The 13,103-nt window shown below is 39.5% G+C and overlaps 1 protein-coding gene across 2 annotated transcripts in view; it reads left to right on the forward strand.

Moving 5' to 3' along the window:
- KIF24 (kinesin family member 24) overlaps window positions 1-13,103 on the forward strand; it is an 81,476-nt gene that overhangs the window by 27,571 nt on the left and 40,802 nt on the right. The window contains exons 1-3 of one of the 2 annotated variants that reach the window (XM_035016457.1): window positions 2,205-2,634; window positions 2,917-3,562; window positions 9,672-9,861. In XM_035016457.1, the coding sequence (XP_034872348.1) occupies window positions 2,943-3,562; window positions 9,672-9,861 (810 nt within the window). In that variant the 5' untranslated portion in view covers window positions 2,205-2,634; window positions 2,917-2,942. Of the gene's footprint in view, window positions 1-2,204; window positions 2,635-2,916; window positions 3,563-9,671; window positions 9,862-13,103 lie in introns of those variants that run through there. The other variant, XM_035016458.1, reaches the window with a different exon arrangement.

Raw genomic sequence — 13,103 nt, forward strand, 5'->3', positions numbered from 1 at the left:
CCTTCAGCTCAGGTCATGATCTCAGGATTCTGGGAGCGAGTGCCACATCGGGCTCCCTGCTCAGAAGAAGACTGCTTCTCTCTCTCCCTCTGCCTGCCACTCCCCCTGCTTGTGGTCTCTCTCTGTCAAATAAATAAATAAATTCTTTAAAAAAAAAAAAAGGAAAAAATTTATCGTAGTAATAACTACCAACACTTACTGGGCACTGAGTATATACCAGGTGTTATGCTGAGAGTTTTACAAGTATTCTCTCATTGAATCCTAATCCTAGGCACTGTGGGGACTATTACATTCCCATTTAACAGTTGAGAAAAATGAGTTTCATAGATGTTGAGTAAGTAACTTGCCGAAGATTGCACATGTATCTACTTCATAGGGTTGCTTGAAGTTTAACAGATAGTACTTAGAACAGTGACTGCTACATAATAAATGCTCAATAATATTAGTTGCTATTATTATTACTACTGAAGTACAGAGGAAATACCAGTAATCCTTTGCCTAGGGCATACCTCACAGAAGAAAACTGTAAGTAGAGTTTTTCTTGGGAAAGACAGATATTCCAGGTAGAAGAAACAGTAGTAAAGGGGTTGGTGGCCTGATTCAGCTACTGTTTAGGGTGTTTGGTGGTAAATGGTAGAAGAGGATGCGAAATGAAAGAAGGCTTCATGGGGGATGGGGCAGAGAGCTATTGAGCTATTTTGAAAGGATGGGCTTAACTCATTTTAGGAGACCGGGTTGGGAACATTTCTGGCAAAGGTACAACACTTCAAATGGCATAGAAGCAGTGTTGCAGTTATCTACTGCTGTGAAGTAAACTACCCCAAAATTAAGTGGTTTAAAACAATTACTATTTTATTTGCCCACAGTTCTGTGAGTCACATATTTGGGCTAGGCCTAGCTAGGTAATTCTGGTCTCACTGGGGGTCACTCTTGTGGCTGCAATCATTTGATGGTGCCACTGGGGCCAAATAGTCTAAGATGGCGTATCTGACATGGCTGGCTTCGATGATGGCTGTTGGTTGGGCTTCTTCACGTGGCAGCAAAAGAATTGCAAGAGAACAGAAGCTGCAAGGGTTCTTGAGACCTAGGCATGGAAGTCACACAGTGTCGCTCCACCACATTCTGTCAGGCAAAGCAGTCACAAAGCCAGCCTAGATGCAATGGGAGGAAAAGGACACTGCCTCTTGATGTGAAAGGACATGCAAAGAATTTGTGACCCTCCCCCACTCCCCCAAATCTTCCACAAATGGAAAAGGGCAGAATGAGTTTAGGATGTGTAGGCTCTTTGGCCTTTTCCTTACTCTAAGTAGCATTACCTACGAAGTTAATTATACAAGGTACTTTAATCACCTTTATTATCTGACCCTGAACTCTGTTTCTCCTAGAATGAAGACAAAATATAAATTAAAATGAAAAACAGAAAAGCTTGGGGCGCCTGGGTGGCTCAGTTGTGAAGCATCTGCCTTTGGCTCAGGTCATGATCCCAGGGTCCTGGGATCGAGCCCCGCATTGAGCTCCCTGCTCGGTAGGAAACCTGCTTCTCCCTCTCCCACTCCCCCTGCTTGTGTTCCCTCTCTCACTGTGTCTCCCTCTGTCAAATAAATACATAAAATCTTAAAAAAACAACAACCAGAAAAGCTTTACCAAGAATTAACTGAACTTTGAAAACTGAATTATAAAACAGTTTCTAGAAAGAAAATGTAGTTTTTAATATTTTCATGAACTTGAACTTGATTAACAGTGGTGTGGAGAATTTCTCAGGGTTCCTGACTTTATAATAGACCAGGATTATGTGTTATTAATACATCATTTATTAGTATTTGATTAAATCCCTTGGTGTTAAAATTTTTTAAACATTTCAATGTTCGACCATATAAAATCTTTTTTATTTTTTTAAAGATTTTGTTTTAGAGAGGGGAGAGTACAAGTTGGGGAGGGGCAGAGTGGGGGAGAGAGAGAATCTCAAGCAGATCCCCCGCCAAGCGTGGAGCACAGCCCTGGAATCATGACCTGAGCCGAAATCAAGAGTTGGACGCTTAACTGATTGAGCCACCAAGGCACCTCTAAAATCTTTTTTTTTTTTAAGTTTATTTATCTCTCTCTCTCCATCCAGTGTTGGGCTTGAGTTTACGACCCTGAGATCAAGTTACATATACTTCTGACTGAGCCAGTCAGGTCCTCCAGCAACCATATAAAATCTTGACCATAATATTACTTTCCTAGGTTATTTATTTATTTATCCCAGTTAAATTATTTTATATTCTGTACAACATCTACAACCACCTACCTTCACCTGCCTTTTAGAATGATCTGAGATCCTGAATTAAATTCTGAATTAATGATGTTTTTACTTCTTTATTCAATTAACTTTTATCAGTACTCAGCAGATACAAATGTGATTTCCTCTGAGTTATATCAGTTCTCTGGTTTGCTATTTAATTCTGCTTTCCATTCTGAAAGAGTTCTTAGCCTTTGTTCATTAATCATAGGAAACAGTTGTGCAACATGCCTTGACATTAACTTGAACATCTAAAATTAGTCCTGCTTCAATCAGTGGTTGGGAACAAGGTTTCAGTAGTTGGTGGCATGTGTTAAGTAGATATTGCAAGCTTGGAAGGAACTCCCTAGAAATAAGTAAGTGACTTGCATTGTGTGTGTATGTGCATGTACCTGTGTATATATGCAATTGAAGTTCCATTTGTATTAAGCAGATGAATAAATTACATCTGTTACTACAAATGCATCATAAGCATCTACACTTATGCACTGTGCTGTTTAATTATTTCAGAAGAAAAATATATTTAAAAACTTGGTATGCTAGAATGGATTTTTCTGTATGTTTGTTTTGTGATTTTCATTTTTTAAAAGGAATATATATACTATATTTCAAGTAAATGGCTTTTTTTTCCTTTTCAGAATTTATAGAAACTTATTCACAAAAAATGACATCCTGGTTGTATGAATGTCTTTGTGAAGCTGAACTTGCACAGTATTATCCTCATTTTACTGCCCTTGGCCTTCAAAAAATAGATGAATTAGCCAAGGTTACAATGAAGGACTACTCCAAATTGGGAGTGCATGACATGAACGACCGCAAACGCCTCTTCCAACTTATCAAAATCATTAAAATTATGCAGGAAGAAGATAAAGCAGTCAGTAGCCCAGAGCATCCTCTTCAGACAAACAGCCTGTGCAGTAAACCTCAGGAATCCAGATCTGGTCCTCGCAGGCAACTGCATTTTGATTGTCCTGCTGACAAGGACAGAATTACCAACAACAATGGGTTTGAGATGTGCAGTTTATCAGATTTTTCTGCTAATGACCAGAAGTCTAGTTACCTAAAAGTGCTGGAGCACATGCTGCCGGATGATCCCCAATCCCCTACAAAAACAAGAATTCTGAGTGCTGCAGCTACTGGTTCCTATGTGCAAACAGAAACTAGCACTTCACTCTTTTCATCAAATCACTTTTCTCCACTACTGGGAGATTATGATATTCCCATTATTCAAAGAGTCGCTCATGTTTCAGGGTATAACTATGGAATCCCTCAATCTTGTATCAGGTAATTATTTTTATCTTTTTTGGGGTGTAGGGGAGAGGGTAGCATCAGGCAAGGGCAAGCCTCTCCATGACTGAGAGCAACTACTCCTTATTTACAGAAAATTATAGTGAACAGCTTCTGCGACAATAATAGAAGTACCTTGATGGGGGAAAGTCCGTGAGGAATTGGGACTTTCCAGATGGGAGAAAGATGATATTGTTCGTGTATGTCAAACAGCTGTTACTTGCCAGGATCTGCTATTATTCCGCTAGCAGACCTATTTCTATTATTTATTATAGTGTAACATGATACATCTAATGCATCCTTGAAGGTAAAACAGTTAACTGGCCTTCTGCAATGGAAAAAGTGTGTGTGTGTGTGTGTGTTCCACAGGATTTTTTTAAAGCTATCAAATTCACTTCAACCAGGAGACATAAAGCTTAATTAAAAACAAAGAGCATGTAGCTGAATTAAGTAGGTCTTTCGTGCAATTAGCTAACCTGCACACACTGGAATATGGTCCTGATTTTGAGTGCTTTCTTCAGTTCTAGCCCTGCAAGAACATATGATTTTGGTGATTGCAAAAGAGTAAGACACTTTTGATATAGCTTAGACTTTGATAGGGTGACAATAAGTTATTTTCACCTAGTGCTTTACATAAATGTTGAAATAAGGTCCCTAATACCAGCATTGGTATAATAGAAAACATGTTCTTTTAAAAATAACATATATTTGTTGTTTGGTTATTTTAAAAGTTATACATGGTGAATTATGGAAAAACAAAACACTTTTTTTTAAGATTTTATTTATTTATTTGACACAGAGAGATAGCGAGAGCAGGAACACAAGCAGGGGGAGTGGGAGAGGGAGAAGCAGGCTTCCCACTGAGCAAGGAGCCCAATGTGGGACTCGATCCCAGGATACTGGGATCATGACCTGAGCCGAAGGCAGACGCTTAACGACTGAGCCACCCAGGCGCCCCACAAAATACATTCTTAGGCCACATTTTCTTTATTTTTTTTTAAGGCTATTATTCATACCTTAAAACAAGGTGTATATTTATATCTGGCCTTATATTGGCTAAGGTTTCAGAGGATCTCATAACCAACCAGTTCTTTTGTTCCCCCCAAAAAATAAAAGACCCAATTTTACAGGTAAAAGTACTTTTAGTAATTTGAAATACTTACTGCATTTTATAGTATTTCTGAAAACTATTTTGTTTAGTAGAGCACAGAGCATATAGTACTCTTTTCTTCTTTTAATTGTTAGAGAACTAGATTGTTCCATGACTGTCAAAGCCAGGATTGTTGCTGTCCTATTGGTTAGCTCTGCTAAAAGAACAGATATTTTCTTGAATATTAGTCTTCTATTGAACAACACATAAAAACTAAATTGGAGGGCGCCTGGGTGGCTCAGTTGGTTAAGCGACTGCCTTCGGCTCAGGTCATGGTCCCAGAGTCCTGGGATCGAGTCCCACATCAGGTTCCTGGCTGGGTGGGGAGCCTGCTTCTCCCTCTGGCCCTCTCCCCTCTCATGCTGTTTCTCTCTCTCTCAAATAAATAAATAAATAAAATCTTAAAAAAAAAAAAAAAAAACTAAATTGGAGGGCTCCTGGGTGGCTCAGTTGTTAAGCGTCTGCCTTCAGCTCAGGTCATGATCCCGGGGTCCTGGGATCAAGCCCCGCATCGGGCTCCCTGCTCGGCAGGAAGCCTGCTTCTCCCTCTCCCACTCCCCCTGCTTGTGTTCCTGCTCTTGCTCTCTCACTCTGTCTCAAACAAATAAATAAAATCTTAAAAAAAAAAACTAAATTGGAATTATTTATAAATAAAGATATCACTTTGCAAATTACTTATAAATAATTTGCATTATTTATTTGGACAGAATGAATATTTTAGTTTAAATATTGCTATTTCATTTGGCACGTATTAAGTACTACCTCTTCTAGGTCTGATTTTAGTTTTAAAGATAATCAGGATACGTGGAGGCTGTTAGACTCTTAGGGGGAGTGAGCGGGAAGACAGACAACCATATGGTGAGATACATGCTCTTATAAGAGGCTTATACGTGACAAACCCAGAGTGAAAGCTATTCCATTGAGTTTTCTTAATTTTTTTTTTTTTTTAAGATTTATTTATTTATTTGAGAGAGCGAGAGTACATGAGGGGGGGAGGGTTAGAGGGAGAAGCAGGCTCCTTGCTGAGCAGGGAGCCCGATGCGGGACTCGATCCCGGGACTCCAGGATCATGACCTGAGCCGAAGGCAGTTGCTTAACCAACTGAGCCACCCAGGCGCCCCGAGTTTTCTTAATTTTTATGTCATTATTTTATCACTCTTCCACTCTTTATTATATTAGGGAAATAGAGATAAATAGAGATAAAAAAGGACATTTTCCCCCAATAACCTTCATATTATCTTCTTACCCAAATATTTCTAAGTAGCAGTCAGGGTTTCAGAACCCTGAGGAACTCCCTCACCAACTAAAGTCTTGCTATTAGGATGTCATCTTGTCCAAAGAGCATTCTCTTTGGGTGCCTCAACTCAAGCTCAAAATAAATTACTGGTCTCAGAATTTTTTTAAAGATTTTATTTATTTATTTGACAGAGCACAAGCGGGGGAGTGGCGGGGCAGGGGGAGAAGCAGGCTCCCCGCTGAGCAGGAAGCCTGACGTGGGGCTTGACCCCAGGACCCTGACTGAGATCATGACCTGAGCTGAAGGCAGATGCCCAACCGACTGAACCACCCAGGAACTCCTGTTCTCAGAATTTTAATAAGTCTAATGCATTTAGAGATCTTAAAAAGACCTAACTCCAGCTGTTTTTTTTGTTTGTTTTTTTTTAAAGATTTTATTTATTTATTTGAGACAGAGAATGAGATAGAGCATGAGAGGGTCAGAGGGAGAAGCAGACTCCCCGCCGAGCAGGGAGCCCGATGTGGGACTCGATCCAGGGACTCCAGGATCATGACCTGAGCCGAAAGCAGTCGCTTAACCAACTGAGCCACCCAGGCGCCCTAACTCCAGCTGTTTTAACTCTTCATGTCAGAAAATACAGCTTATTTCATCTAAGGAACACTGGGCATTAAAACTAGAGCCTTCTAGGGGTACCTGGGTGGCTCAGTCGGTTAAGCATCTGACTTGGGCTCAGGTTATGATCTCAGGGTCCTGGGATTGAGCTCCATGTCAGGCTCCCCACTCAGGGAGTCTGCTTGTCCCTCTGCCCCCCCCCCCCCCTCTTTCCCCCCCCCCCCCCACTCTCTCAAATAAATAAATAAAATCTTAAAAAAAAAAAACCTTTTAGCAGAAGAACATTCATTGTTTTTTTGCCCCTTGACCTGGAAAACTAGTCCTTTTGACCACATGATCCATCCTAGAGTCCCTAGTTACTTTTGAAAAAGACTTTTCTGTCCTTTGATTAGCTTTATACAATTAGGTTATTAATACTCCCAATAACTAGAGATTTTGACACAGGCCCTTGTTAAAATAATGCATTAAAATTTTGTTTTTCTGGGGCACCTGGGTGGCTCAGTCGTTAAGCGTCTGCCTTCAGCTCAGGTCATGATCCCAGGGTCCTGGGATCGAGCCCCACATCAAGCTCCCTGCTTAGGGGGAAGCCTGCTTCTCCCTCTCCCACTCCGCCTGCTTGTGTTCCCTCTCTCACTATCTCTGTCAAATAAATAAACAAAATCTTAAAAAAAAAAAAAAATGTTTTTCTTATTAAAAAAAATCAAACATATGCAGAAGAAGGGAGAATAAATCAATGAATCCCCTAATGCCCATCATCCACTTTTCATGATGTCAGGATTTTGCCACACTTAACCTCAAAATGGTACTTTTTTTTTTTTAAGACTTTATTTATTTATTTGACAGAGAGAGACACAGCAAGAGAGGGAACACAAGCAGGGGGAGTGGCAGAGGGAGAAGCAGGCTTCCCACTGAGCAGGGAGCCCGATGCGGGGCTTGATCCCAGGACCCTGGGATCATGGCCTGAGCCCAAGGCAGATGCCCAACAACTGAGCCACCCAGGCACCCCTCAAAATGGTACATTTTTAAAACTCTGCTGTATGTTGGTTAAAAAAAAACAAAACAAAACATGGCAGGGCACCTGGTGGCTCAGTCAGTTAAGTGTCCAACTTTTGATTTCAGCTCAGGTCATGATTTTAGCGTTGTGAGATTAAGCCCTGTGTTGGGCTCTGCACTAGGCATGGAGCCTGCTTAAGATTCTCTCCCTCTCCCCTCACCCCCCTTTAAAAAAAACATGCTTTAAAAGCCTGATGTAGTCCTTTATGGTCTATATTAGAACTATTCTATATATAGAACTATATTAGAAATTCTGTTTGCTCCTTTTTACTAATTTAAATCCTGGCAAAAAGTAATTTTCCAGCCAGTTGGATGTCTCAGAAAATTGATATGAAACAATTATATAGTGAAATATCCTGTGTAAAATCTATTACAAAGGCTTTTTAGGGGCTATTAATCAAATTCTAAAGTGTAAAGGAAGGGAATAATTGGTCTTGTCGAAGACATTCTTAGTATATGGACCAAAGGCATTGATCCTGGTAAACTACTTTCAAGAATCCTATGTTACTTAGGTTAAGAGGAATTTCTTTTTTTTTTTTTTTTTAAGATTTTATTTATTTATTTGACAGAGACAAAGAGAGGGAACACAAGCAGGGGGAGTGGGAGAGGGAGAAGCAAGCCTCCTGTGGTGCAGGGAGCCCAATGTGGGGCTCGATCCCAGGACCCCGGGATCATGACCTGAGCCGAAGGAAGACACTTAAGGACTGAGACACCCAGGCACCCCAAGAGGAATTTCTATATAGGTAAATGGTCAGTTGTTAGAGATACACATGTATACCCTCATTAGGCTCAGTAAGTAAACTTGATGAATTTTGTATCCCTAGCTCAAGGAATATTTCATTAAATATTCTAGCTGTTAAGGTTGATAAGTTCACTGAAGTCAGAGCCAGAAAAGAAATGCATCTTAATAGAAGGGTGATAGTGATGGGCAGTACCAGTCATAAAATTGTCCTAGGAAGAAGAAATACAGGATTGTGTTCTAACAAACACATACCAGGTGGACAAAAAGAGGAAGTAAGAAAGCAAGACAAAGGGAGGGGCAGAATATACTTAAGAGGAAGAGGAAAAGTACATTGAAACCTACCACCTAATTCAAGGTATTTCAACCCAGATAGGATAAAAAAAAAAAAAATTAGATTAAATGGTCAAGAAAACAGTAAATGGGGGCGCCTCGGTGGCTCAGCCAGTTAAACGGCTGCCTTCGCTCGGGTTGTGATCCCAGGGTCCTGGGATCAAGCCCCACGTCGGGCTCCCTGCTCAGTGGGGAGTCTGCTTCTCCCTCTCCCCCTTGCTTGTGCTCTCTCTCTCTCTAATAAATAGAATCTTTAAAAAAAAAAAAGAAAACAGTAAATGTGTAAGAATAATTGGATTGAGAGGAAGTAAGAGACATGGGTTTAGGTCTTTTAAAGGCCTTGGAGGGGTGGTTCCAACATACTGTGTTTGATTTTGAGGATTAACCAGTCTGATTTGGGGGGACATATAGAAAGAACATCCACCATTAGAAGTTTTTGGAAGACCACATCTGGAAGCCAAACACACAAGTCTTAGAGCTAGAGCAACTCAGGGTTTTGGGGTTTTTTGTTTGTTGTTGGCAGGACAAAGGATGGACTGGATTAGGGATAGAGAGAGAAGTAATCAGGAGGATTTAGTTAATTAATAAAAGAACTTTCTAGGGGTGCCTGGGTGGCTCAGTCGTTAAGCATCTGCCTTCGGCTCAGGTCATGATCTCAGGGTCCTGGGATCGAGCCCCGCATCAGGCTCTCTGCTCCGTGGGAAGCCTGATGCTCCCTCTCCCACTCCCCCTGCTGGTATTCCCTCTCTCGCTGTCTTTCTCTGTGTCAAATAAATAAAATCTTAAAAAAAAAAAAATAAAAGAACTTTGTATATACGTAATATGTGTAAAGTTATATATTAAAGTGTTGATACTGAGAAAGTTTTATGTATAATATGTGTAAGGTGTGTATATAAAATAACAAAATGTGATGATACTTTGACCTCTTAAGTAGCCTTATCCTATTACTAAAAATTAAAGCCCACTTATAAATATGTATCAGACAGAACACCATAGAGAAAGAGAATCCTTGGACTGAGATGGAAAAAATCAGAGTTTGTGTTCGAAAACGCCCTTTGGGCATGAGGGAGGTACGTCGTGGAGAAATTAATATTATTACCGTAGAAGACAAAGAAACTCTTCTAGTTCATGAGAAGAAAGAAGCAGTTGACCTTACACAATATATTCTGCAGGTATGATGCTTTCCTTTTGTGTTTGGAACTAATATTATCAAGTGTGTCGATTTTTTGCTTTTATTTGAATGGCAGCATACAAATTGAAAAATCCAGTTTCTTTGGGTATTGGCATTCATTCCTGATATAAATCATTAATACCCTGGGCCTTCATTTAAAAAAAATATAGTGCAATTGGGGAAACAATAATGTAATTTCTGCACTCTAGGGCAATAGAATTACATCATACCTTCACTTAACACATTTTACATGAATGTAATTATACGTCTTTGGCAAAATGGGGACTGAGGGGATAAAAAGAATGTAGTGAATTTGTGGTAGATAGGACTAGTCACTGAGTGCATGCCCCAGAGTGACTGAGAGATGATCCCATAGCCTCAATTCTTGCTTGTCTCGCACAGTGTGAACTTATTCTTCTGAGTGTGAGTCTGGAGTTTAATGATGGAGGATATGTTTTCGAGCAACAAAGTTCCAGATTGCCACTCAACGGCTTATTTTGATTCTCAGCTGTCTTTGGGCTTAGATATAACTTGGTGGAAACTGGGCTCTTGAGCCGGCTACTTTGTATAGGGTTGCTTATAGTGAGTAAATGTAATCCAAGAATATGATTTCACTTTTACATCTAACATGTAAGGATTTAAATAAAACACTAGTAACTTAAACACATAAGAAAATGTTCACTCCCTGCCAGAAAGATCACAAAAAGTCCAAGGAGAAAGGGTTTGGTATTGAAAGGAACTTTTTTCAAGCAGATAGATACCCTTGCAATAATTCTTCAGTCTCCTATGGAAGCAGCAGGCCCACAGATGGAAGATACCATAATTTAGGTACTCTTAAAATTATGAAGCAATTGTAAATAATCTAAAACAGAGGATAATCCACCAGATGCTAAGATTTGGGAATTCAGGTCTCTCTTAATCTGAATCTGCCTCCTTAAACATTCATATTATATTCATACTATTCTCTCTTTGCTCTCTTGCCTCAAAACCCAGTGACTGGTAGAGAGAGAAAAAAGTGGTGAGTAATCTTTTGTGCTAGCATTTCACCTTAGTCAGCTGAGATTTTACTCTCCTGGAATAAATATGTTAACACTGAAGTCAAATTGTTAACACTTTCCCCCTCTTCTATACATGCATTGTTCAACTTATTCTTGGTTATCAATATTGGGTTTCACAGCAACATTCAAAGGAATCCACTGAGTCTTTCTGTGGGCACTAAATTACTAGGCCACTGTATAAACAACCCAATCACTTTAACAGCCTTATTGACTGCTGATCAATGCACAGTCTATTAGGTCTAGGTGGGAGGTATTTATTTTGAAAATGGCCTAAATGCCAATTAGTTATAATGTTATCTAGTTCCATGTCTACTTATAACCATAGTAATAGTCCTGTCCAGTCACCATCTACCCAAGAAGTCCTTAATGATGCTTCTGTCACAGTAATTCCCTCAAGGAAGCATTGTCTTATCTTTTGTATTTTTCCATTATCCCAAAACATAATAACCTTACTTCCTTGTCATTACCACTGGTCAATACTTATTGAACACCCATGGTTTTCATAGCAGTTTCTCTGCAGTTTGAACTTTGGACCTTTGTTCTCATAGGTTAAAGTCCTTACCTATCAATGCCGTAATACAAGTGCTGAGAGGGCTTTTCCCCCTTTTCTTTCCTTAAGTGGAAAGAAGAAAAGGGAGGTTCATAGCAAACCTAGAAAATATTGATCCTAGATTCTTTGGGCTTTAATTTTTAAACTTATTCAAGAATTCAAACACCAGGTTTATGTATCCATTTAATTAAATATCCTATCCTTTCAAATTTTCTTTTGTTACTTAGTATATATATGGTCATACACATGCAGTGCGCTTTCCTACTTACCATTAAATTTTGTATCAATATGTGAAAGGACAAGGAAATGAATTTGTATATATTTCATTCCAGCTTTTTTTTTTTTAAGATTTTATTTATTTATTTGACAGAGAGAGACACAGTGAGAGAGGGAACACAAGCAGGGAGAGTGGGAGAGGGAGAAGCAGGCTTCCCTCCGAACAGGGAGCCTGATGCGGGGCTTGATCCCAGGAGCCTGGGATCATGACTTGAGCTGAAGGCAGACGCCCAACGACTGAGCCACCCAGGCGCCCCTCATTCCAGCTTCTTAAATAAAGAAATATATGTAGAAAAAAGAGATGGTACTGAAATATATCAGAAAGTCAATAGTGGCTATCTCTGGGTAGTAAGTTTTATAGATAAATTTGATTTTCTTCTCTGTTGTGTTCCATGTTTTTAAATTTTTCTATAATCAGCTTGTTTTATATGAAAAGTAAAAACTTTTGAGTAAGATGGATTCACCTATTTCAAAATCAAAACATACAAAAGTGTATGCAGTGGGGTGCCTAGGTGGCTCAGTCGGTTAAGCCTCTGCCTTCAGCTCAGGTCATGATCCCAGGGTCCTGGGATTGAGCCCCATATCAGGCTCCCTGCTCAGCCTCAGCGGGGAGCCTGCTCCCCCCTCTCCCTCTGCCTGCCACTCCCTCTGCTTGTACTCGCTCTGTCAAATAAGTAAAATATTAAAAAAAAAAAAAAAAAGTGATGCGGTGAAAAGTGTCCTGCTAATCGTATTTCCTCCTTGAAGGCAACCACAATTACCTGTTCTAAGTCTGTCTTTCCAGAGATATTTTATAAATACATATTATGTTTATAATGAAAAAACTTATTTAAAAAATAAATTATGGAGGGGTGCCTGGGTGGCTCAGTTGGTTAAGCGACTGCTTTCGGCTCAGGTCATGATCCTGGAGTCCCGGGATCGAGTCCCACATCGGGCTCCCTGCTCAGCAGGGGGTCTGCTTCTCCCTCTGACCCTCCTCCCTCTCGGGCTCTCTGTCCCTCATTCTCTCTCTCTCAAATAAATAAATAAAATCTTAAAAAAAATAAATGAATAAAATAAATTATGGAACTCTGATCATTACAAGGCTAAAGTGAGTATTCATACAACCTAATTGATAAAGTATGATTAAATGAAATACGTTATGCAAAGAACTTTATGGAATATATATATAGATCTGTATCTAGATATCTATCTAGATATCTATCTAAATATATGTGTATATATATATTTACGTATAAATATATATGTAGTGCTAGCATTTATTATATTTATGTAATATATATGTTAATTATAATCTTGCATGTTCACATATCTTTCATTAAGGATATTTACAGAAGTACTGGGAAAATCAGTACCTAA

The sequence above is a fragment of the Mirounga leonina genome, unplaced genomic scaffold (genome assembly GCF_011800145.1).
Source record: "Mirounga leonina isolate KUSES-001 unplaced genomic scaffold, KU_Mleo_1.0 Mir_170, whole genome shotgun sequence".
Classification (NCBI taxonomy): domain Eukaryota; kingdom Metazoa; phylum Chordata; class Mammalia; order Carnivora; family Phocidae; genus Mirounga; species Mirounga leonina.